This window comes from Megalops cyprinoides, chromosome 2, assembly GCF_013368585.1.
Source record: "Megalops cyprinoides isolate fMegCyp1 chromosome 2, fMegCyp1.pri, whole genome shotgun sequence".
Classification (NCBI taxonomy): domain Eukaryota; kingdom Metazoa; phylum Chordata; class Actinopteri; order Elopiformes; family Megalopidae; genus Megalops; species Megalops cyprinoides.
This window is the reverse complement of record NC_050584.1, coordinates 2,594,660-2,621,293: the sequence shown is the minus strand read 5'-3', so window position 1 is coordinate 2,621,293 and position 26,634 is coordinate 2,594,660. Positions and strand designations below refer to the sequence as shown.

The 26,634-nt window shown below is 48.8% G+C and overlaps 1 protein-coding gene across 1 annotated transcript in view; it reads left to right on the top strand.

Annotated features, from left to right (window-relative positions):
• scfd2 (sec1 family domain containing 2) overlaps nucleotides 1-24,840 on the top strand; it is a 97,852-nt gene extending 73,012 nt beyond the window's left edge. The window contains exons 6-9 of the mRNA XM_036554364.1: nucleotides 10,351-10,496; nucleotides 19,543-19,677; nucleotides 22,767-22,886; nucleotides 24,383-24,840. Of these exons, the coding sequence (XP_036410257.1) occupies nucleotides 10,351-10,496; nucleotides 19,543-19,677; nucleotides 22,767-22,886; nucleotides 24,383-24,475 (494 nt within the window). The 3' untranslated portion in view covers nucleotides 24,476-24,840. The remainder of the gene's footprint in view (nucleotides 1-10,350; nucleotides 10,497-19,542; nucleotides 19,678-22,766; nucleotides 22,887-24,382) is intronic.
• The last annotated feature ends 1,794 nt before the right edge of the window (nucleotides 24,841-26,634 follow it).

Sequence of the window (26,634 nt, the reverse complement as noted above, 5' to 3'; positions counted from 1 at the left end):
TCTTGATGCAGCAGCACTAACTTACCATGGCGACGTTTTTCAGAATCACGACAGAAAATCAAAACGCAGCTTCCAGCTCACGAACAGAAAGGCAGCGGGATCCTCACAAGATGGCACGTAAACAAAATTCAGCACGGCGTGATGTCAACTTCGCGTTCTCTATAGCACACACACATTCACACTTATACACTTAGTCACACGCAACACATACACTCACACACAGGGGTTGCTGCAGCTTGTGTGTGATGTGTGTTGTTTTTCAGTAATAACACAGATGTTCCTCAGCTCTGACTCTCAGTGGAAAACAAACAGCACAGGGGCCTTATTACAGCATGCAGCACTGTCAGAATAAAAGCCCCCCTCCCCCAGCCCCCCCCCCATCTGCTCTGCGGGGCTCACATGTGGCAGTGCGCTCTGCAGCGGGCTCCCTTTGAGCCCCTAAAAACATCTATTAGGCAACTCTTTACTTTTGACTTTTGATTCCACTTACGCTCAGATTAGACACACAATGACGTGGTGATAGAAGACTGTGTGTGTGTGTGTGTGTGTGTGTGTGTGTGTGCGTGTGTGTGTGTGTGTGTGTGTGTGAGTGTGTGTGTGTGCGCGTGTGTGTGTGTGTGAGTGTGTGTGTGTGTGAGAGAGAGAGAGAGAGATTGTGAGTGTACAGGGCTGAAGCATTCTGCAGATGGAGCTCAGTCCTCCCCTGTTAGGTGGGGCGTGAGTTGGGGGGGGTCTCACTGTCAGTGATTTAGGGTTCAGATGGGGGCTGTTTGGAGAGGTCTCCTCTGCAGGGTGATGGATGAGCCCTTACCCAAAATGCAATGGGGCAGACTTCACTACATCAGACAGAGAGGGAAGGAGAGAGGGAGGGAGAAGGGAAAGGAAGCTCTTTTAGCTGTGAAAGTGAAGAGGCTGTATGTCAGGACGCTGCGAACTGGTCAAACATCACGACCTGTTTGTAAAAGGTGAGCATGAGCTGCTGGCTGTTCCCAGATCAACAGCGTGTGTCGGGTCTCTGTTTACACACAGACCCAGGTACTGTCCCCCCCATCCCCCCGGGGGAAGAGGGGCTCTGTGGACTCCTGCTTAAGCACTCTGCCATGAATGTTTGTGTTGGGGGGGCGGGACCCCCACCCTTCTCAACCCCCTTGTCTGAGCAGCACTCTGACCTCTGATGTCTGTATTCACTGTGGTAACACCAGCAGGAGCAAAAACACTGTAAAGACTCTTGTTTGTGACTCCTTTCTCTGAGCAGTCTGTGTGACTCCTGTCTCTGATCACTGGCACTGACTCCTGTTTCTCACCACTGTAGAGGCCACTCTGTCAGCTGTTTGTGACCCCCATCTGTGACCGCTGTTTCTCACCACTGTTCCTCAGAACTGTGTATGATCGCAGATTGTGACCTGTGTTTCTGACCGCTGTTTTCCGACCGATGGTCTTTGACTAGCATCGGTCCGTGGCCAGCGGCCTGCAAACGGTGCCATGTGTGTTCTGTGGAGGGCGAGAGGTTTAGGGAGGGTCAGTGACTCAGAGACCTCTCAGTATCACAGATTCCCTCTGAGGGCTGCTTTGGGAGAGTGCAGGAGACATACAGAATAATATATAAACCCTAACTCTAATACAGCACATAAACACCCCAGCAGCTTACAGACCCAGCCTGAGACCCTGCAACAGCAGGATGTGTGCAGGCACCACTTCAGCCTGTAGAGGGCATTGTTTTCACATAACGCTTACTTACTGCCTTATTTACTGAAAGTCTTCAAATATTTACCAAATAGATAATCAGGCCTGTTCCAGTTCGTGCATGTGGTATGTGTTAGCAGTGTGGTTGAAATGGTACAGTCCTTAAGCTGTTTATTACTTTGCACTTTCGTGTCAATCTAAACATGCATGTGTGATCACAGCACTATGTCTGGTACTGACGCTCGTTCATGTGTTTGGTGGTGTCCTATTTGTGCAGCTTCTCGTGCCACTGTATTAGGTGCACTGTGTAAGTCGCTCTGGATAACAGCATCTGCTAAATGACAATAATGTAATAATGTGACATGCTGTTCCCAGTTGTCCACTAGGGGGCAGCAGAGCACTGTCCCTGCATCGGTGTGACTGAGAGGAGAGAGAACAATTTAGGGGAGAGCCAGTGATGTAAAGTTTTGATTGGCAATAGCATCAATCCTTGTAGAGCCCAGAATGTTCCGTGTCTGTGTGTCAGCCGTTTCTGCAGGTTTGTAGAGAGAGAAAGAGAGCAAATTTTTCTGACGCACTGAATTTCCATGGAACCAACTGAACCCATTTAAGAACACAGACTGAGGCACGTTCTTGAGTAATGTTAGATTTGAATGCTGATCGGTGTCAGTCATCTGAATTTGTGAAGGTGCTTCGGCGTATATAAGTTTCCTAAAGCTCTGCCCATCCTGCTGTTGTCAGCTCCAGATGGTAATTGCTAGTGCCTGGGACTGTAGTGATATTGTACACTCAACCAAACTATGCACATAGCAGCAGTAAGTAAAGCAAAGTGAGATCAAAACCAGGCTGCTGCATATTGTGCCATAAAAGGCAGTTTGCAGTGAAGGGAGCCGAATGCAGTAGGAAGGTGTTCTGTGTCCAGGGATCTGAACCATCAGGTGTATCTCCACCAGCTAGCCTGTACCTTGTCTGGCCAACTATTGAAACTTAGTCATGCTGTGCTTTAAAACTGTGGACTCCTTATATGGATTTTTGCTTGTGTTGTAAGTCACTTCAGATAAAAGCTTCTGCCAAATGAGTAAATGAAATATAAATGTAGGTGTGCTTTGCTTGAAGAGGTTGATGGGAAATGCCTTTCCCTGCTGTTGGGCTGAGCAGTGAAAGTGTCTTACCTCCCCCCTGTAGAACTGAACACTTGAACATTGAACCAACTGAACACTTTCACAGAAACCCCAGCACAGCCTGCGACACCTGCGAAGAATATACACATATATATGTATGTATAGAAGATGTCACACACACACTCGCATGCACACACACAGTTACGTGAACGATGTTTTGTGCAGAGTCTGAAGGCTGACTGTCTTCTCATGAACCGCACTGACCCCTCCGGTTGACATGGCAGCAGAGGGCTGGTGAAGTGCAGATTGTGGCTGCATTATGGGATGGCTCTTCCACACACTTCAGATCTAATTGTTGCCCTGGGGTGAAGGGAGGGGGAGGGGTCAGGTTTCCCTTCACCGTGCTACTTCCTGATAGTAAACTCCAGTGACCCCAGAACAATCCCCAATCCTCTGTGACTTAAGAGCCGCTTCTTCATCAGAGAGTCTCCTGCAAACCTAAACCACCTGTAGATCAGGTGGGTTCCTCTCCTGCCAGACCTGAGTCACCTGGGTTCCTCAGAGCTGTGTGCTAAGATTCATGTACGTTCTGTGTGCATTACCACAAGAGTTACATCCCTGCCATCATTGTGCTATTGCTAACAAAAATGAAAAAGGTGGTGAAAATTAATCATCGTGGAAGGGAAACACAGTTTGTTGCTTGAGAGTTTGGCATTTTAGAATGAAAAAGAACAAGGCATCTGTGTGCTGTGCAGTTTCTTATCCGAGTCATTTGTGATTAAATCAGTGTAAATGACTGTAATTATTATTTAAAAAAAAAAAAAAAAAGAAAGCCTGGAAGTTTTTGAAAAGCCACAGCAATAGCAGCAAAAAATATTTGGAAAGAAATTAAAAAATAAGTTTCTGCAAAGAACATCCACGTTTTCCTACTGTGCATCTAGTTGGGTGTGTAATGTGTTTGTGTGCTCCTGATTATCAAGTGCCCAGCTGTATTAGGAGCGAGTGTAGGTGTGCAGGTTTGGTCAGCACACTATGTAAAAGATACAGAGAAAGTAGAGAAGGGCAGGGGGGCAAGTCCCAGGTCTTAAGCAAACGACATTTGAAAACAGAAAAAAAGCATATATTAATATCCTGAGTGAGGCTGGGACTGCGGAGGATAGCTGAAGCCAAGTTCTGTGAGGAGAGCTGGAATGTGACTGCACAGGTGGAATTCCACACTGACTCTAAGGAGCTGTCTTCACACAGGGAATTATATATGTTATTATTAATGCTCTGGATTAGAGGTATGATGGTGAGCAAAGACGGTTCGAATGGCTGGTTTTCCTCTTTTTTTTAATATTCTTATATGAAAGGAGATTTGGGGGGGTGGATTCACAGCTGACCTGTACCTCCACAGATTGGAACATCTGTGGTAGAGAAGGAGGACATGTCCTCAGCTTTCAGAGTTTTTCCAGCCTTAGCTCTGTCTCTCTTCATCTCTCTGTCCTCCATCACTCTTTCCCTTTCTCCTGACTCACTCTCTTTCTCCCCACTTCATCACTCTCTCTGTGAGTTATAAACACGCTGCTCTCCCTGTGAGTTTTAAACAAACTGCTCTGCCTGTGAGGGGTTGAGGTACAGTGCAGGGATGCCTGAAGAACCACTTGTGCATTGTCTCACAGCAGAGGTGGGTTCAGATGTAGTGAGGAAGGTGAGGGTGAGCTTAGAGGAGATAGATATGGTTGTGAAACACCTTATTTTCCCCACGCCAAGGGTGCGGCTTCCCTCCTTTCCCCTCTTACAAATCATCGTCACCCAACAGAAATCCTCACCAAAAATATGCCAGTAGGTTGTTGGAACATCTATCTCCAGTCATAGCAAACCTGATTGGGTTTCACATCTTCAACACTAACCCCAGTTTAACATTAATACCCTGATATCAACCTGCACAGCGTCAGTCTTCAGTAACTCCCAACTCATCAAACTGACCACAGTTGAACGCCTGAATCTCAGTTCCAGTAGCCACCCCTGTCCAGTGAACTCCCCACCAACAAACACTAAATAATGATAATTTCACACACATATTTCTCTTAAATCACAATTTCCTGAAAAATTTCCTTTTTGCTGCCATCTTTCCTCCCCCTCTCTCCCACAGACACACACACACGTGCATACAAACAGCTCTCCTTTCTTTCATACTACACACATTCATTGCTCAAAAGGAAAACATTTTTCAGGTCAGAGGTCAGGTATTAGAGTTCTGAATTAACAAACGCCTCATCTGTTCAGCAGAGACTGAATCAGCTTTAATGGTTTCCCAAAGCTGAAGAATTTGAGTTGCCTTCGTCAGATTCCGGTTTCAGCACATAATCCTCTTTCCGAAGGCGGCTGGACAGAGGCAGGAGAGAGGTGTGGAGCGTCGCCATTCCCGCTTCTTTTGCTGAAAGTTATGTAATGCACTCCAGACCCTTGCTGGTGGCACCGCTCCCGCACTCCAAGTGAAGAGAAGAGGGTGCAGACCCTGACCCCTGCGGCAGACAGTCCCCCCCGAGCAGGCGCTCTGTTTCATCTCCAAACACGCATTGAAAAACCAGCCCAGATCATACCTGCTCTGCGCTGATGCTCTGACCACCGCTCCATATTGCCCCCTACTGACCACTGCTCCACACTGCCCCCTACTGGTCACTGTTTTATGACTGTGACTGAATGCTGTAGGTTAGATAAGGCCTTTAAAATTTGTATCAGTTAATATTTATTTGAAGCATGTTTCGCCCACTGCTCCTACACTCATGAGACAGAGTGTCCCCTCAGAATCCGAATGTGTTTGCACAGCAGCTGTATTTCTCAGGGCAGGAGGGCGTGTCCAGGTGGGCGTGCACAATTACAGTCATCCACAGCCGATTGGTCAAACCCAAAACCAGCTGCAGTAATGGACACTGTCCATCAGGACTGTGATTATTACTGATGGCTCTTTTTCCTCTTCCACAGTATGTGTGTCAGGCTGGCCAAGCTCCTCCTGCATCCATTTTTCAAATCTGTCATCTGTCCGGATTCATTATCCTCCCTTAGACACAGAACTACATCCCCGCATCCGTCATCCTTTCCTACGTCTATAATCTATCCAGAGTCTAGTACATTATTATAATGCATTATTATATTATCCGTTACATTACAGGTGTCCCTTACTCAGCTCCACATGCATGATCTATATCTGTGTCCCTGAGTGTTATGGCCGCTATCCCACCCCCTCCACACCTCTGAATATTTTCCTAAAATCCTGATCCTCTCGTTAATCTGTGCTCTCTTCCTCTCCTCATAAATTCCCTGCAGCGTGGGCGCATGGCTGTTTTCCTGCTCCGTACCCTTCGTGTGGGCTCTCCTGCTTCCCCTGGCGTGGCCCAGCATTCTGCAGAGGATTAACTCCTGCTCTGGGGCGCTCGCATAAAGTGCTGATTATTTCCCATCAGGCCCTGCTCTGCGCGCCCTCTGTCCTCGCTCTGTGGAAGGGCTTAGGCTGCCAAAATAGAATTTCGGTCAGGTTACAAATAGGCTGAGGTATTTATAGCACAAGAGTCGGCATTCCAGAGATGGCGTGCTGCCCCCAAATTACTGTCTAAGTTGATGTTCTTTCAGGGTGGAGATCTGCTTGGCTCTGCTGAAAGCAGATACCTGTGCCATGAGTATGAGGGAGGAATTTCTTTTTTTTTTTTTTTTGTCAGAGATTCCTTGCAGGAGTGAGTTCTGTTCCCTCTCAGGGGTGCTGGGATCAGCGGAGCCTGCTGGTGTGACAGTGTCAGTTTAACTGCTGGTGTGACAGTGTCAGTTTTTTGTGAATGCGCGTTTAAAGCCTGTGCGGCTGGGACAGTCGTAGTCATCACACGTTTGGAGTATGCAGCGTGGCAGAGCGTCTCCATTCACTCATTCACTCTCAGACCACAGAAATAATGACAGAGAAGGAACAGTCCAACCCCCAGTACAACCCCCAGCAGAGTGTGTGTGAGTGAGTGAGAGTGTGTGTTTGTTTGTGTTTGTGTTTGTGTGAGTGAGCGAGTGAGCGAGCGAGTGTGTGTGTGTGTGTGTGTGTGTGTGTGTGTGTGTGTGTGTGTGTGTGTGAGTGTGTGAGTGTGTGAGAGTGTGTGTGTGTGTTTGTGTTTGTGTTTGTGTTTGTGTTTGTGTATGTGTATGTGTGAGTGAGTGAGCGAGCGAGCGAGCGTGCGTGCGTGCGTGCGTGCGTGCGTGCGTGTGTGTGTGTGAGTGTGTGTAACGCTGATGCTGTGCCTCTGAGATGTTCCGCCACTTTGCCTGGCTGTTCTCAGACCAGCACCTGGTCCCGCTTCTGCGGTTTGTGCTTGAGTCAAATCAAAGCTTCAGACTGAGTGCCGAAACCCACCTCCCCCCCCACCACCTCCATAACATGGCTGTGGGGTTGGCAGACGCTCAAGGGCTCCTTCGCACGCTACACTCTCCACACTACCCCCCCCCCCCTTCCCCTCCTCTCCCTCTCCCTCTTTTCCCCTCTCTCAGGGGCAGGGACTAAAGGGGCAAACTCCAGCCTTTCACCCTAGATGTGGCAGTTAGTGCTGGGGGGGGGGATGATGAGAAAGAGGAGGGGCTTGATAGAGGGCCTGAAAAATTCCAGGATGTAAGGCATTGATAAGATGTATGCTATGCATACAACAAGAAAAGTTTTACCTCATATCATAACATAGACAGGGCAGTTAGCAGTAATGTTTAAGAACAACATTACATTACTCTAACATCCAGAGCAAGAAAACATTGCCTTACACAATCGTCCAGAGTGACATTACATTACATTACATGAAGGTCCAGCCATGACCTGAAAATGGAATGACCTGCCATTGTGGAGAGGAGGATTAGGCGTCCCTCATGGTTCCTCGGCCCGACAGGCAGACGTTTACATTCCAGAACTTTCCACGGGAAGGTCAACACCCGCCTGGCTAAGCTTAACGTGAGCTATATTTGGGGCTAAAAACACAAACATTACAGTGCAGCAATAACGGTCTAAGGGTGAGTAAGAGTGATGCTATCTGACTGTTTCTGGAACACCTGCACCTATTACTGTCCAAACAGCATGACATGTGTGAGAGTGCACAGCAGTGTTGGACCATTTCAGACCCTCCTTATCTCGGATCAGTGTGCATGTACAGACAGGCCCTCTAACACACACCTACGTGTCAGTGTCTGCTGGCCTGGGGTCAGCGTCAAAGTGCAGAGTAAGCAAGGAAGGCCCTTTAAAGCCCTCTAAACGAAAGTGCACCTGGTCTGGGATCAGTGTCCATGCATATACTGTGAGATGTGGCGAAGCTGTCCTGATGTGCTGGGCTCTGATAAGCGGAAGGGTGCCGGTTTTTGGTGGTAGGAAAGTGCTGTAGTCTCAGGGGCAGAGAGCCGTCAGTCAGCTGTTTCAGCTAGTCTCTTATGTTAGCCACATACATGTTAAAGGGCTAGTGTTGCTTGTTGGATTTAAATGAGACGGGCAGCTTGAGTTAGCGCAGAGGTTACTGGCCACATGGCTGCTTTCAGTGTGCTTTCCAAGTGAGAGCTCACACTGTCTGCAGGAATCTCCAGGGGTCTTGAGAGTGTCCTGCCTTTTGCTAAGGAGATGGACACTAGGGCTGCACAATATAGCCGTCGCGATATATCGAATAGCTATTTTTTTCGCAATAACAGCTATCCTCGGTATGTGCCATTAGGTTTATTCCCGTGTTGTTTTCCCTTTAGTCATAACTGATGTGGGAGCACAGCGGCTGACATCTGCTATTGGTGGGGGTGCAACGAATAATTGACGTGGTCGACAAAAATCGATGACCGAATTAGTTGCCAACGAATTTAATTGTCGATTAATCGATGACGTCATCATGTGTGTTTGTCGTGCTGACTCGGAATGCTCAGACATGTAGCCTAAGCTACATTGCTTTACTGGAGTGAACAATACAGATGGCAACACCTTCACGAGCAAAGCCTTAACCCTTTCGCATATAACTTGTTTTTATGCTCTGTAGCGCGTGTTATGTCACATAGTTGTTATGTTTTCATTAGCGTTATTAAGTTTCTCATAGTTTTCAGTTAGCATTTGCTATATTTTTTAATGTTAAATCGCTGTTTCCTCAAAGCTAGAATTTTTCCAATCTAGTTTTCTAATCGCACCGGTTTTAGCATGTACGCGCTAAACGGCTAATCACACCGGTGTGACCGTATGCGCAAAAGGGTTAACTCTGCCAAGAAGGTTGTGAACGGCAACATTTGGCTCTCTGAATGATGAAGACTCGTCTTGTTAAGTTAGTTAGCTAGCTAGCATAGCCAATGTTAATGTTAAAAGTCATGTTACTTCATGTTTTGAGCTGTAACGTTTTCTATTTGAAATGCATTTTCTCTTGATTAATAAATTATTAATGAAGTTGAACATACAGTGTAGCAAATAATAACCTACTATTCACAACCATCCTGTTCACATTCCAAATGTGCCCTGACTTTACAATGTTAAACCAGAGCCCGTCTGCTGTTTAGAAATTCTCTGTTTAAACACTGCATCATTGTCATGGTGACATTTGTGGCTGGAGATAGTGTTGCTGCTGAGTGCACATGTTTAGAGAACACTGATACTTTTTAAATCGCGAAAAATTTCTACAACTCATGTCTATGCGTGCGTGCCCAATGTGGGTTGCATTCGAATGAATTCAAACGAGTTATGGGTTTGTTGGATCTCCATGGATGGCTTTCTTCAAAGGAAGCAGACTTGTACTCCCCAGCAAGCAACTGCCCTCACTGAATTAGTCCTAGTAACCATTCTAGTGATGTACGTTCGCGACCGGTCCGAGTCTTTTGAACGGGTCCTTGGTACAAACGAAGGGATCCGAGTCACACTTGAGAGCAGTTGTTTTATCGTTGCGCCCAAATTCCACTGCCTGCTCTAAATCCATTCAGTGTAGCACACTGGATAAGGAGCAGGAGTTGTAATCGAGAGAGAGAGAGAGAGAGAGAGAGAGTTTTTCCCTGACGGTTTCCCTGCGATTCATGATCCAAATAGTCAATTATTTGTTTCGATAATCGATAGATTATTCGACTGTCAAAATAGTCGTTAGTTGCAGCCCTAGTCATTGATAACTTATTGCCTTGTTTTTTATTAAACAATTTGTGTGTCCTCAGCAAGCACATCACATGGAGTGCATTCATACGTAATTATAAATATAATCACTTTGAATTGCACCAAGGGCAGGTGCTGGATCGGCTTCACCAGGCATTTCTGCATCAGTCTCTTTGGTACTTGGTTTTGCTGCTCAATTTCTGGTCAGATTTTATTTCAATGATCATTTTGAGGTCAGCATTTTGAGTTCCCTGTCATTCTTTCTTTCTTTGCTATGTGATTGGTCTACTCTCTCCCAGCTTCCAGCTGTGATTGGTCATGGAGTGGTCAGTATTTGTGGTCAATGGTGAGCACTTTTGTGCGTCTCTCATGCATGGTCACTTCGCGGTCATTGAGCGGTCAGCGTTAATGGTCGATTGTGAGGCCTGATCTCTTTTCCACTGCCCCCCCCCCCCCCCCCAGGGTGTGTGACCGCAGAGGAGCTGACCATGGAGAAGGTGCGTGCGATCGTGGAGCAAGTGTTCCACACCCTGAGAGGACTGGGCCATGCCCGCACTCACCTGAAGCAGCTGTCGTCTGTCTACAGCGCCGGGGACGGTGTCCACCAGGTGAGCTCGACCTGCCCGTCACTCACCCACACCTGCAGGTGAGCTCGACCTGCCCGACACTCACTGCCTGCAGGTGAGCACCACCTGCCCGTCACTCACTGCCTGCAGGTGAGCACCACCCGCCCAACACTCACCCACATCTGTCCCATCCCTAACATGCTTCTGACATGGTTCTGACATATCTCTAACCTGTCTGTAATGTTTCTCTAACGTTTCTTTAATGTTGATCTGACATTTTCATGCGTCTCTGCTACACCACTGATGTATTGTGAGCTTTTTACAGAGGGTTTCTTACATATCAAGTGTATCTCTGACATGTCTTTAGCCTGGTCATGGTTAGTGAGTAAGAGTACCTACCCTGATGCTTCTCTGATCGGCATCTGTACCTGTGTACCTCATCTCTACCGCTAGTGCATCCTGGTCACACCCCCAGGTGAGCTCTGGCGTTGTGGTAACGTTGTGTTGATGTAAATATCATCAGCTGAAGGTCACAGCTCCTGTGTCAGATGCGTTTACAGGATGAACCATCCTCACAGTCCTTCCTCAGCGGTACCGCGTACCAGGGAGGAGAGCTGGGAGGCTTCAGTGTGTACAGGGCTGTGGGTGTATACGGGGATGTGGGTGTATACGGGGATGTGGGTGTGCACGGGGATGTGGGTGTGCACGGGGATGTGGGTGTGCATGGGGATGAGGGTGTATACGGGGATGTGGGTGTGTACGGGGATGTGGGTGTGTACGGGGATGTGGGTGTAAAGGGGGATGTGAGTGTGTACTGGGATGTGACTGTGTACGGTGATGTGGGTGTGCATGGGGATGTGGGTGTATACGGGGATGAGGGTGTATACAGGGATGTGGGCGTGCACGGGGATGTGGGTGTATACGGGGATAAGGGTGTATACAGGGATGTGGGCGTGCACGGGGATGTGGGTGTATACGGGGATGTGGGCGTGCACGGGGATGTGGGTGTGTACGGGGATGTGGGTGTGCATGGGGATGTGGGTGTAAAGGGGGATGTGGGTGTGTACGGGGATGTGGGTGTATACGGGGATGTGGGCGTGCACGGGGATGAGGGTGTATACGGGGATGTGGGCGTGCACGGGGATGTGGGTGTATACGGGGATGTGGGTGTACGGGGATGTGGGTGTACATGGGGATGTGGGTGTAAAGGGGGATGTGGGTGTATACGGGGATGTGGGTGTGCATGGGGATGAGGGTGTGTACGGGGCTGTGGGTATGTACAGGGATGTGGGTGTAAAGGGGGATGTGAGTGTGTACGGTGATGTGGGTGTGCATGGGGATGAGGGTGTGTACGGGGATGAGGGTTTGTATGGGGATGAGGGTTTGTACGGGGGTGTAGGTGTGTACAGGGATGAGGGTTTCTATGGGGTTGTGGGTGTGTATGGGGATGTGGGTGTATACAAGGATGTGGGTGTGTACAGGGATGAGGGTGTGTACGGGGATGTGGGATGTATACAGGGATGAGGGTGTGTACAGGGATAGTGTATGTGTGGGTGGGTTAGAGTTAGGATTTGGTAGAAGTGTGATGTCTGATGTCCACATCATTTGAAAAAGCATTTTTTTCTTTTACCTCACATGTTAAAAGTGCATGTTAAAACAACCTCCATCTGAAATCGATCTAAAAAACAGGGAGGCAAAAGGTGTTTATTTGATGTTCGTGGTCTTTTAACAGAGCGAACAAAACTCTTTCAATGAGGCAGGACCTCGGTGTAGCAGCGAAGAGAAACTGCTGGAGTCTGGAGTTTCAGATGTCTGACTTTAATCAAGCAAGTGCAGCCTACAGAACTGCGCGTAAAACATCACTCAGTAAAGAGTGTTACCTGCTCATTTCCACAGCGTGTCTCACTGTGCAGCTGATGTGCTGATGTCCCTGGTCCCTATTCACCTTGCAGAAACAGCTCTGCACAGGCCTGCAGCAGAACATGAGTCTCTCCTGCCCCACAATTCACCTCTTCACCGATGAGCTCTTAGCGAGGGGAGCCTCTCTCAGGGAAGAGAACACAAGGAGCCTATCAGGATCCCCAGATCAGTACAGACCCTCTGTCCTAGTGTCAGGATTCTCTCTCTCTCTCTTTCTGTCTCTCTCTGTCTCCCCTCATTCTGCCTTTTTAAATCAGAGTGGCTTTAGTAACTTGACTGTTGTCTTCTGGTGCTGCCAAATTACTTTAGTATATTACATCAAATAGAAGAAACACATGAGCCCAGAAAGCCAATCTCTCACCTTCAAGGTGATGATAGGAACAGGCACTCTGCTTAAGGAGAGTGAGTAATTAAGTGAGATGAGTGCGTAGTTTCCTTGCTTTCTGCCTGCCTTTGCTGTTTTGGGTGACAGGCGTTACTTGTGTTTTGTTGAGCTATGGATGTATCCCACAAGGCTAAGTGGTGTCCTTGTGTCTGTAGCCTTATGTAACCCACCATTCGCCCCATTGTGTAGCTGCTGAGAGAGACGTCTGCTGTATCGGCCAATGACGTAAGAGCTTGCTCTGTCACTGCAGCGAAAAAAAGAGTCTCTGAGCATCTAAGCCATTCACCCTCTGAGCATTAGCTTAGACCACAGGTCTAAACCACTCACCCTCTGAGCATTAGCTTAGACCACAGCTCTAAACCACTCACCCTCTGAGTGTTAGCCTCAACCACAGGTCTGAACCACTCACCCTCTGAGCGTTAGCCTCAACCACAGGCCTGAACCACTCACCCTCTGAGTGTTAGCCTCAACCGCAGGTTTGAACCACTCACCCTCTGAGCATTAGCTTAGACCACAGGTCTAAACCACTCACCCTCTGAGTGTTAGCCTCAACCACAGGTCTGAACCACTCACCCTCTGAGCATTAGCTTAGACCACAGGTCTGAACCACTCACCCTCTGAGTGTTAGCCTCAACCACAGGTCTGAACCACTCACCCTCTGAGCATTAGCTTAGACCACAGGTCTGAACCACTCACCCTCTGAGCATTAGCTTAGACCACAGGTCTAAACCACTCACCCTCTGAGTGTTAGCCTCAACCACAGGTCTGAACCACTCACCCTCTGAGCATTAGCCTCAACCACAGGTCTGAACCACTCACCCTCTGAGCATTAGCCTCAACCACAGGTCTGAACCACTCACCCTCTGAGCGTTAGCCTCAACCACAGGTCTGAACCACTCACCCTCTGAGCGTTAGCCTCAACCACAGGTCTAAACCACTCACCCTCTGAGCATTAGCTTAGACCGCAAGTCTAAACCACTCACCCTCTGAGCATTAGCTTCAACCACAGGTCTAAACCACTCACCCTCTGAGCATTAGCCTCAACCACAGGTTTAAACCACTCACCTTCTGAGCGTTAGCCTCAACCACCGTGTTAGTGGTCTTTGGTAGATGGTTAAACCACAACACTAGCAGCTACGTGCTACAGTGTTCAGGTTGTGGTGGAACTGGTAAATGTTCAGATTGTCATGGTGATAAAATTATAGAGCTCAGAACCACATGGTCCAGAACCATCATCATCATCAGAACCATACGGTCCAGAATCATTGATATCAGATCAGGTCAGTAAGGCAGTCCACTGCCCCAGCACTGATTTTAATGCTTTCTATTCTACCCTCAGTAGAGAAGTTAAAAAACCTCCTTGACTTTTGTAAATTTCCATTGAGTGGATCACAACCTTGTGATGGGGTAAGCGTTCCTGCAAAAACATGTGTCTGACTCGACCTGCAGATGTCCCAGAGTGAGTCAGATGTGAAGGCAATGGGTTTTTTTATATCTGCAGGCTATTGTTGTTCTGAATTACTCTCTTCATTTGTCTCTAAAATGTTCCTGTACCTTTTTAACTCTGGAGCAGGTCCAAGTCTTAGCTGTGACACACACACACAATGGATTTCTCAGACCTGAAAAACTTGAACTCAGTTCAAAAAATTTCTCAGACCTGGTTAACTGTACTCAGTTCAATAGATTTCTGAGACCCAGCTAACTGAGCTCAGTTCAGTAGATTTCTCAGACCTGATTAGCTGAAGTCAGTGTTCAGGACAGAGTGTCGAGTAGAAGGATTATAGTGGAATGTAGAGTTGAAACATTATGTCTGCGGTTCTACTTTCGAATTCTTTTGATCCTTGTGTTCATCTGCTTTAGTATTGGCCTTCAGCATGGTGGTCTGGCAATGCATTCTGGGACTTTCCTTAGCGGGGCAGTGTGTCTGATTATCTGAGTGTATGGTTCTCTCTGGAAGTCTAACACACTCCCTGCCGATGGGGTGTTGGCATCACAGCTGGGGGCCCAAAGCTGTGTGGTTACAGAGTACACAGAGAATGTGTGTGTGTGTGTATTATGTGTGTTGGTGGGGTGTGTGTGTTTGTGTGTGTGTGTGTGTTTGTATGACTGTTTGTGTGTGTGTCTGTGAGTGAGTGTGTGTGTCATTTGATGCCTGCTTTCTTGGGTGGTAACAGGAGCAGCCAGCGGTCGCTGTGTTCTCTCTGTGGCGTGTGAGAGCTGTGTTTCATAAACAGCACAAAATCATCAGTCAGTCAGGCCTCTGATCTGTGCACCACACCCTGTACAACCTGCACTGTAAACGGAACCCCAACACACATACACACACCACGCACACACACACACACACACACCACACACACACACACACACACACACACACACACACACACACACACACACACACACATAGGATTGACCGCAAATTGACCATACCCAGGGAGACTTAGCAGGATGACCACACAAAGAATGAAAGACCACAATGTGCTGCCCTGTGGTGTGATGACGTTTGTGTGTGGATGTCATTGGCTTTAACTCTGTGGTCATCAGGCCCATGAGTTTGGGCTGCTGCTGGGATGTGATGCAGAGGCCGGTGTGTGTGTATGTGTGTGTGCCCCTTAGAGAGTGTGTGGAATAGTGCATCTCCTTCACACCGGATGCCTCATTCGGTTCATCCTGTTCTTTCACATGGGGTGCCCTGCCTGTGGGGGTGTGGGGGTGGTTGTCCCTGGGGGGGGACAGCATTTGGATGTATCTGTGCCTCTTCAGAGCCCACCAGGACAGCGGGCTTTTGAGTGTCCCCAGGCCCAGTGCTGCCCCGTCACACTGCATTTTAATCTAGCAGAAATGCTAAATTAAAATGTTTTCGACGTAACTGTATTTTTCTGGCACCTTGCCAGTATAGGTGATTAAAATAGGCTAAGCAAATTATTTAGTTTCCAAACGGTCTTACGTCATTCACTGCAATGAAAATACTTCATCATATTACTTTTCTACGTTTAAAGGAAGTGCGCTTGATATGAAATAATGTATTAGAAGAAAGAACTGCCTGAGTTATGAAACAAGCATCCTCTTCAGCGTTACTGCATTGCAAAAAGCAGACTCTTGTTTCAAGCTGTGTAGCTATGTCTGTGAATCAGCGAATGTTTGTCTTTGAAACTTGCTGTGCCTGGGTCACTTAACGAGTGTCCTGTTCAGCACCTTAAGCAGAGGACGTCAGTTGAGTAGGCGGTCCTTCAGTGTGGCCCAGGACACATTCGCGTTCACACTGCTAAAAGAATGTGGCCATATGCTGCACAGACCACCTCCGAATGTGGTCTGAGCGATCTGATCTCAATGCGTCCTAAATGCGTCTTGGGTGCGTTCACACCTGTACTTAGAGCTGTCCACTTGTGATCGGATCACCCAAGACACGCGTTAATGCCAGGTGTGAACAGGGCCAGAGAGCCAGCCAGCTGAGGAGATACCCGCACAGCGGTCGCACCGTGGTCACGGAGCGGTCCTGTGGAGCGTGCAGTGCCCTCTGTCCCTCTTATCTGAAATGACCGTAAAAATGAGCATGAATGCAGACCACTGTGCCTCGGGGCACACCTTCAGCAGAGCTCACTTACTGGTTTGGGTGGAGCTGAGTGCCTGTAGGCTGGGTCTCGATTGGTGAGTCCCGAGAACGCATCACACTGAAGTGTAGAATGAGAGTGAAGTTCATGGACTGAGTTGCAGCTTAAGCCTGAGTGACCTTTCCTGGCTGGCAGGTCATGTGATGTCAGTACAGGCCCCCTAAAGCTGCCGGTAAGCCTTGGCTTCCTCTGCTTCCTGCTGCAGTCCACTGCGAGGATTAAGGAAATTGCATCTCACTTCAAAGGACTGTGTAATTCCAGCTAAATAATGTGAACCTTAGTGACCATCCTGATCCCAGCTAGCTACCCCATAATAACGTACTCCACAACACGCATGCACTCCATGGAAACAGAGGTAAAGTGGTAAAGCAGATTTTGTCCTGGATTTTTCACTCAGACTCAGACTGAAAGAGAACACTGTCATCGTGTGCAAGAATGATGTAATCATACATGAGAATGTTGCAGTGATGCAGGAGGACAGTCAGGCCCTCATAATACTGTAGAGGGGGGTACAGGGAGAGCTCTGTCTGCCAGGGGATCAGGGAGTTACACTGGCAACCAGAGAGGGAGAGCTCTGTCTGCCAGGGGGATCAGGGGAGTTTCACTCTGTGGGCTGAAGTTCCCAGTGGGACATTGTTGTTGTTTAGCTTCAGTAAACTTCCAGTGTAAACAGATCGACCTGAAAGGGGGCGGCACAAGGCGGTTCGTAAGCTCATGCATCACGTCAGGTAAAGAGAGCTGCCATTTAGGTGGGTGCTGTCTGCTGTCGCCATGGGAGCAGCCGTGCATGCAAGAGCAGCGTGTCGGTTTGGGTCTCAGGCTGGGAAGGGCAGGTCTGTCAGGGGGCGCAGTGGCCCGGGGCATCTGACGAATCGCAGCATGCGGCTGAGTCACAAGCGTGGGAGGGGTGAGGACAGAGAGGTTCTGGGCGTGATGCTGTGTGTGTCAGCACAGATCTGTGTCTCCTGCTTATCAAGGCGAACAAGCGTGCTGAGAAATAGAAAGCCTCAGGTGAGAACGTGAGTGCTGGGAAACCGAAATTAACATCCTCTCCCTCAGCCAACTCCTTCACTGAGGCTGCTGCACACCAGAAAGGAGAGTGGTGCTGCGTGCTGGGATATGATGTGAAGGTTCATGCTGGGATATGATGTGCAGGTGCATGCTGGGGTATGATCTGCAGGTGTCTGGTGGGATATGATCTGCATCTCCCTGCAGGAGGCGGTGACAGGCATTAGAGCGTGGGTTGAGTGTTTGCAGAGTCTGTCTCTGAATGCACAGCAGAGGGAAGGTATGCAGGGCTGGCAGGACAGCAGACTCAGCACACGGGCTGTAATGAAGCTCCAGAGAAGCCAGGATCTTTCTTTTCACAGTCTCCTAGATAGAGTCATGGCTCAAGTGCTGCAACCATGTAGAAGAACATGCCTCTCTCCCTCTCTCTTCTTCCTGCTTTGTGTCTGTTTCCCTCATTCTCTCCCTACCTCTCACTCACTCACTGCTTGGCCTTTGCTTCCACACGGGAGAAATTCTGTCCAAAAGTCCCATAAAAAACCCTGAGATACCAGCCAGCTGTGCCAGAACGGGGCTGCAGAGAAAGGAGCCGTGGTGACAGTGAAAGAGCTTTGAAAATCATGACCAGATCATGGAGTTACTATTCATATGAGCAGTTCCAGGAGGGCGAGCTGGGGCCCTCATGTCACAGATACACCTCACACTCAGGTAGACTCAGAGACACCAGGATAAACTCAGATAAACAGTGTAGATATTCCTCCTGAGACCAGAGAGAGGAACCAGACAGTCTGGCATCCAGCATCAGCAGCGCAAAGTGTCAGTGGCCTGTGCTGCATCTGAATACTCATACTTCCATGCTATATAGTATGCAAAAAGCAGTACGTCACAATCCGAAGGGTGTCCGAATACCTAGTAGGCATTTAATAGTAGTCGAACGGTACCCGGATGACCTACTACATCTGAAGTATGCGAATGTACTACACTACGCTATCCCATAAGTCAGCTGGAGCCCGAATAACCGAAGAAGAAGAATTCCCCAGGGAAAAAGAGAAAGAAGACAGCTTGGTTAAGATAACAAATCAATTAGCTGGTTATGTAATGTTAGGTTTTCGTTTTACCTCAGGTTGACAGTCAGCTAAGTAAAGCAGACTGATTTTTAAAACATGTAAACATTTAAACATCCGGACCGAATTGTGTCCTTACTACTCGCTCGCATACTCAATAGTACGTACTACAGTAACGGTCGGGTAGTACGTTCTTAACCGACGTTAGTGCGTACTGAGTATTCGGATGCAGCCCTGGACCTCTCACCTCTGCTAACAGGAACCTGTCATCAGCTCACAGGAAGTGCTGTTCATGTCATCCTCAGAGATTCCTCTGTGCCTTTCAGACTGCAGGTTCATTGATCCAGGGTCACACACCTCTCCAATCTTTAAATTATTTTCTGCTGCCTCTATGAGTATCTGCTTAAGGCTCCTGTAATCTATAGCAGCAGGAAGAAATAGTTCGCTGCATTATAGTTGAACTCTGCTCCTGTAGCATCTTCTCTCAGTGTAATTCCTCAGATCTACCTAAATCTAACAGGCTGCCTTCTTCTTGGGTTATATTGTCCTGCCATTAAGGAACTGAGGTCAATTTTCTACTTTTGTCCTCAGTAACAGTTGAGGTTTTTTGTCTTTTACACAGTCCCTTCCCCTTTGTGAGCATGAAGTGGTGCGTTAGAGCGTCTCTGTTGCGCAAAGAGAAATTATCTCATTGTTACTGACCCCAGAGCTCTCCACAGTTACTCTGTCACTGTGTAATGCCTTCTTCACTGTGTCTGTGCACTGTATTTTGTGCTCTGTGACAAACTCCTTTATGAAAAGCAGCACATTAAAGTGTGTGTGTGTGTCTGTTTGTGAGAGAGAGTGAGTAACGGTGTGTGTGTGTGTGTGTGTGTGTGTGTGTGTGTGTGTGACAGAGTGTGTGTGTGTGTGTGCTTGTGTGTGTAATGGTGTGTTTGTGTGTGTTTGTGAGTGTGTAATAGTGTGTATGTTTGTGTGAGGGTGTGTAATGGTGTGTGTGTGTGTGTGTGTGTGTGTGTGTGTGTGTGTGTGTGTGTGTGTGTGTGTGTGTGTGTGGTTCTTTGCTGTCTCCTCTGACTGAAGGCCTCTCTTTGCAGGCCACCTACAGGCCCTTTGTGAAGCTGGTTATGGAGGAGATCTTCCACCCTGACCGGCTGGACTGCCCCGACATCGAGCACATGTCCTCTGGCCTCACAGACCTGCTGAAGACCGGCTTCAGTATGTTCATGAAGGTGAGTCTTACCTGTGCTGCACATGCATACCTGCGCGCGCACACACACACACACACACACACACACATACACACTCTCATTCTCTCTCACACATGCACACACACACTCTCACACACACACACACACACACCCACACTTTCTCATTCACACACACACACACACACATACTTTCTCATTCACACACACACACACACACACACGCACACACACACATACTTTCTCATTCTCACACACACAGACACACACACTCACACAAGCACCACAGTAAGGGCTCGTCTGTCTCTGTCACATGTGTGACGACAAGGCACATCCTGCTCTGATCCGTCTTCCGAGAAACAAAGAGCCCGTCAGCGAGGACAGCATCTCAACCACTCCTCCCCAACCCCCTAGCCCCCCCGGCACTCCTCACTCTGATTCACTCACTCTAACTCTGCTTACCTCTGCATCAGGCTCATTACCCATCACGCAATGGGGCTTTTTTATTGTGACTTTTTATTGCCACTCATAAACACACCCTTAGGTTCACCCCTAAATGTGTCCCTCAGCAGCTCTGAGATCCCCTCCCGCCGCCCTGTGACTCCGCCCACACACCGATCCCTCCAGGGATGTTTTGACTGAAATGGGGGCGGATCCTCAGGGTGGGTGAGGTTGCTGCTGGATTTTGCAGTGCACAACAATCTCCTCCCCAGGGAATTCTGAGTGCCTTTGTGAAATGAGACAGGGCGTCTCCCTGAATCTGGCCGTGTCAGCTGTACCTGGCTTCTCTTTCTCCGCTAGCTTCCCTCTTAAAGGTAAAGGTTAGCTGTCATCAGGACCTCATGCTGTGCTCTCCTCTGCTGCATGTGTATTTCCCCTGCGCTGCTGCTGGAGTGGCTACTTCAGCTGACCCTTGGTGAGGTCCAGCTGCTTTAGGCCTGGTCTCATAAATTGCTCTCTTAGCCCAGAGCTGCTTGGGTTCTGTTAAACCCGTGGTAGCTAAAGGCTGATTGGCAGGTCTCAGAGCTGTAGTAGTTGATTGGCTGGCCTCCGACCCAGTGGTAGCTGATTGGCCACTGAGAGTTGTGAGTTCAGTCCCTCGGGAGGCTTGAGCCACTCAGGTGTTGTCATGGCGATGGCTGCCTACGGCTTACTTACTTACCTACGGCTCCTAACTTACATCGGTTACAATGTTATCCATTTATACAGCTGGATATTTACTGAGGCACTTTGGGGCTAAGTACCTTGCCCAAGGGTACAACAGCAGTGCCCCAGCGGGGAATTGAACCGGCAACCTTTTGGTCCTGCTCCTTAACCACTATGCTACACTGCCGCTCCATGCTACACTGCTGCCCCATGCCCCTGAAAGTGGGGCTGTGTCTCAGAGTGAGCTGAGACACTCCATATGGCATCACCATCATCTGCCTAGCAGCCTCTCTGATCCTGGGCAGTGCAGTGTCTTGGATTCTTACGTCACCTAGCACAATACACATTACAGACACCTTTATTTCTGCCTAATAAATGGTGCAAATGACCCACACTTCAACCCACACTATGACCTTCACTGTCACTACAACCCATGCTACAACCCACACTATCACTACCACCCACACTACGACCTGCACGTGAGAAATTTTTTTGGACCCAATGAGAAAGGGGGGGGGGGGGGGGGGGCTTGGTGATGCAAAAGGAACGGGTCTACTCTGGGAGGTGTGGGTATCAATATTCCCCTGCCGCTGTGTGTGTCCATGCATGTGCGTATACATGTGTGTGCATGTGCATGCTCGCGCACGTGTGTGTGTGTGTGTGTGTGTGTGTTTGTGTGTTTGTGTGTGTGTCTGGCCTCTGTGAATGATGACAGAGTGAATCATTCCCACTCTCTCTCTCTCTCTCTCTCTCTCTCTCTCTTTCTCTCCCCTGCTCTCAGGGTCTCTCCCTGCTGTTGTCTCCCTCTTCTCTTCCTCTCTTAAATCATTCTGTTTCTGCACTGTTTCCCCCAAACCCTTCTGCCCCAGCCCGCCTCCCCCCACGCATGGATCAGACGCTGGCTGCCCCCCCGCAGAGCGCACATGGGCGTGCTGTGTGTCTCTACACCGTGTCTCAGCTGCAGGGGAAGCATGGCTGTGCTGTGCATGTTGAAGCTTTGCTCTTTCAGATGTATCAGAGTATGAGCACAGAGGCATTTTCACATGGGTCTGCAGGAGCAGACAGACACCCCATACAATCACGTATACATATACAGCCACTTACAGTCATATACAGTCACTTACAGTTATATAAAGTCACTTACACTGACTTACAGGAAAAAAGCCCAGTGTCTTACAGCGTATAGTCACATGCAGACAGTTACATTACATTAATTTAGCAGACATTCTTATCCAGAATGACTTCCAGCACAATGCATCAGCCAGAGATCATACAGAGACTCTGAACTCTCACAGTCACATAAATATAAGATCTGCTACCTGTTAATCCCAGATAACCAGCTAGCCTCAGATCCAAACCAGTATCAGAGCCTGGAGAGACAGAGTTAAATTACACAATAGAACTTCCGCTCACCCTAACAGAGACATTGCTAGAAAATCTAAAATAAAACATTAAAAAGAAAGGCTAATTCTAAGGGTGTAATTCTGAAGGTAAGCCAGACAGGTTTAAATGGATGGATTTGCACAACATAGCAATAAGCATTAAAAAAGACCTTGAATGATAATTGATGCTTTCACAGTAGTTTCTAATACAGAATTCTGAGAAATAAACTTTCTGTAATAATGAGCGCTATGCCCTTAAGAGGTCATTCCAGAGGCAGAGCACTTGAAAGGAATTCACTGATGGGTATAATGAATAAGGAAGGTTATCCAGTTGTCAATCATAGCGTGACCAGGGTGGTGACCAGTAACCACAGCCTTGTTATGGGTTACCAGGGAGACACAGAGAGGCTGTTATCTGTTTCCAGGGCCGGACAGTGTATGCTGGTTGGCGATGGTGTCTGTTTCTCACGAGTGTAAGCTGAGGCGGGTACCGTCCAGCTGTGGTCACACTGCTGCATTGGGGGGGTTAAAGGTTAAGGACACTTCCACACACGCTGCATATTTACCTGGCCTCTGTCTCTGCAGGTGAGTCGACCTCACCCCAGTGACCACGCCCCACTGCTGCTCTTCCTGGTGGGAGGGGTGACCCCTTCTGAGCTGCGGTTGGTCCGAGAGGTGGTCTCCGCCCACAAGCCCAGTACACAGGTGAGTGACCACACCCACTCCCACCTGTACCTGGCCAGGCTGCCCCTCCCCCTGTTCCCTGACCCCTGGATGGGTGACGTCAGCATGCTGGCGGAGGGGTCAGGCAGGGAAAGCGAGAGAGAGAGAGAAGGGGAGGTGGTGGGGGGGAGAGGGAGAAAGAGAGAAGGGGTAGCGGTGGGGGGGGGGGGGTCAGGATGTACATCTGACTGCGTGCAGTTCATCTCGAATGCTACCTGCTGTTACATAAGAATGTAGCCCTGCGCTTACATCACTGCAGCTGTCAGAATCAGAGTCCCACATCAAAGCCGCAGACCAGAGGGTGGGGGTGTCGGGGGGAGAGGGGGAGAGAGAGAGGGTACAGTAATGAAGGTGTTGTGGTTGAACTGTTCCTCCCATTAGCTAGGATAGAATTACGGGGGATTCTATAAACATGTGTGGCAGCGCGTGTGTGTGTGTGTGTGTGTGTGTGCCTGTGAGATAGAGAGTGAGTGTGTGTATTACTGTGGGTGTGAGAGTGAGTGAGTGTGCTTGAGAGTGCATGTGTATGAGTGTGTGTGTGTATATGATATTTGCATTTATTCATTTGGCAGACACTTTTATCCAAAGCAACTTTCAAGTGAGGCAGAGAACAACACAAGCAAAAAAACATAAGGAGTCAACAGGATTATAAGTGCTGCATGGCCAAGTTCCTATGTATGGCCAGACAAATTACAATCTAGCTGGTAGAGATACAAGTGCACAAAGCCGTTAGATCTGTTTGTTGTTTTTTCTTCATGGGAAAAAGTCTACAATATAACAAATTGCTTTAGGTGGTAGTGTTTCCGGTGTTTATGTGTGCGTGGAGGAGCTGTGTATTCAGATTTTTCTTGAAGAGGGACTCTTGAGGGACTCCGCAGAACGGATGAAGTGTGAAGTTCATTCTACCATCAGGGAACAGTGGCATCGAAAGTTCTGGATGGGATTTTGTGCTGCAATGTGACGTGACCGCCAGGCATCATTTAGTAGCATGGTGGTTAGGAGGGAACATCGGCTCAGAGCAGCACAGTCCATACCACACCTTTACACTCGTAATGCACCTGTGATCTGCGCGCTGAGCAGCAGGTCTGTATTCCATCGTTGTGATGTTGTGATGTTGAGAGCCGAAATGAGCGTGGCTGCTCCCGATGCTCAGCAATCACTGCCGTTTCGTCACTGCCAGTAACACCGCACAGGGAGAGGGTGTTAATGCACAGGCATCAACGCCTCACTTTCATAATCAAATAATTATTCATAATGGCAGGAGCAGCTTCCCACCTGAAGGAGGTGTGATTGCATCTCTCCCTCTCTCTCCCTCTTTCTCTCTCTCTCCCTCTCTCCATTTCTGTCCCTTCCTCTCTCTCTCTAACTCTCTCACCTGGTGAGGCTGTACCACGCACTGAAGTACTGTATAGAGACTGCGCATCCTCATTAATGTTAATGCCTCTCTCTCATGAGTGTTTTTGTCTCCTCCCTGCCAGGTACTGGTGCTCTCCACTCGGCTGCTCACACCCAAAGCCATCCTTGAGCTGCTGTTCACCACGGATCGCCTGTACCCCGACATCGGGCTGTGAGGGAGGACGGGGGGGCCCCCCCCGGGGTCTGCGCCACGGGCCGGGACTGTGTGACACCTCTAGACTATTGCATTCCTGCATTTCTGTATTTCTGGAGCTGGATATCTGGTCCTCCACTGACAGTATGCTCTCTGTCTCTGTGTGCCTGGATCCCTGTAGGATACAGACTGAAGGACTTGATTGACAGGACTTGATTCCCCGGTAGATTCCCACACCTCTGACGGTGTCACCGCACCCAGCGCGTGTTACCATTGTTACAAGGCAGCCTGTGTTCTGTCTTGGGTTTGTTTAAGATGCAAACGCTGTGCTTGTCCGTACGGACACGATGTTCTCTGTCCCCAGATTTCTGAGCTCCCTGTGGAATAAAGAGCCAATCAGAGCTGATGTTGCATTTCTGCGTGATTCAGCAGGTCATTAAAGGTCACTACGTGAAGTGACCAACAGGTCAGGGGTGACAGGGAGGGGGTGGCCCTCTGCTCAGAGTGCTGATTGGACCATTGTGGGGTGTGCTGATTTAATAGGTTGAATCACAATGCTGTTCCTTGACCTTGTGTAAAAGGCAGTGTAAATTGAAAACATTCATACTTGCTGTCCTGTTGTGCTCATTAAATGAGCTGGAGCATGTAATTAAACTGTTTGTGTACGCTGTTCTAATCACATAGACTGTGGACACCGCGGTCAGTGCAGTGTTCACGGTTGCTGTGACTGGATCAGCATTAACAGCATGTTCGCGGTCACTGTGACCGGAGCAGCCTTCACAGGACGTTCAAGGTCGCCATGATCTGAGCAGCTTTCATGTTCGCAGTGTTTGGAGCAGTGTCCGAAGTCGGCACGGTTGGATCAACATTCACAGTTGTTTCGCAGCTCCTGTGCGCTCACTGTTGTTTGGGGGGGGGTGAGCCTCTGCACGCTCTCCGCCCTGTGTCTGCTTACCTCCTACTGCTGCCGGTTACCAAGGGTTACCAGGAGGCGGTGTGATTGGCTGTTAGCTGAAGAAGCAGCACGTTGCGGTGCCTCTGCTCCTGGTGCCTCTGCTCCTGTGGGGTGTGTGTGGTCTGCTTTCAGAGCCAGTGTTCTTCCTTTAGACTAGGACCCTGGAAAACCTCTCCGTGCAGCTGGACTCCAGTGCTTTCAGGCCTTCCCTTAACGTTCTCCCAACATTCCTTTTACGCCCATACCGAAAGGGCCTTGTGTGACCATTTGGAACGCTCTTCTCCTGCCAGATTTTCTGCTTATGGGGGATGCCTCATTTTGCAATCAATGCCTGCACTGACAGCAAAGACCCAGCATCAGGGACATGAAGGAGATGAGCAACCCTTCCAGGAAGTGACTTCCAGGCAGCCAGAGGTAGCAGAGTGCAGTAGGAGTGTAGAGTGTGAGGCAGTGGAGTGGTCTGGCTGGAACGCAGGGTGTGAGGTAGAGGGGTGGAGTGGCCTGGGAGCGTAGGGTGTGAGGTAGCAGATTGGAGCGATCTGGGAGTGTAGTGGAGTGGGGATATGATTTTAGATTGTAAGTATGGGGGTGCAGTTTTTGTTACTGATATGTAGGCTGGAATTAGTTTTGATTTTTATCTGTGCTGTAACAGTCAGCCAGTGTAGAGGGATGAGGAGAGGTGTGGCATGGGAGCATTTTGGTTAGTTTTAGACCAGTGGAGCAGCTGAATCAGCTGGTGACATCTGACAGCACCTGCCATAGCAGAACTGCAGGAGTCTGGTCTGCAGAGATGTGCTGAGCTGGGAGTAAGAAACAGGCAGATTTTAGTATTTCAGAGCAGCCGCTGCTGTATTATGTGTGTGATGTTACAGAAAAACCTGCGTGTCACTGTGGCTGTGTTAGCTGTGAAGGGCAGGTTAGTGTCCAGCTCCAGCCCTGGGATGGTGACAGATTACATTACATTACTGTCATTTAGCAGACAGTGATTCACACAGGTTACAGTTTTATCCATACATACCGTTCTCTTCTGGGTTAAGTACCTTGCCCAAAGGTACAGCGGCAGTGCCCTAGCAGGGAATTGAACCAGCGACCTTGTAGTTATGAGCCCTACTCCTCGCCACTACACCACACTGCCAATCGACGTGACACAGACATGTCGAGGGAGAAGGGGAGATCGCAAAGCGGTGATGACTTCGCAGCAGAGGAGTTTAGTCACGGAGAGACTG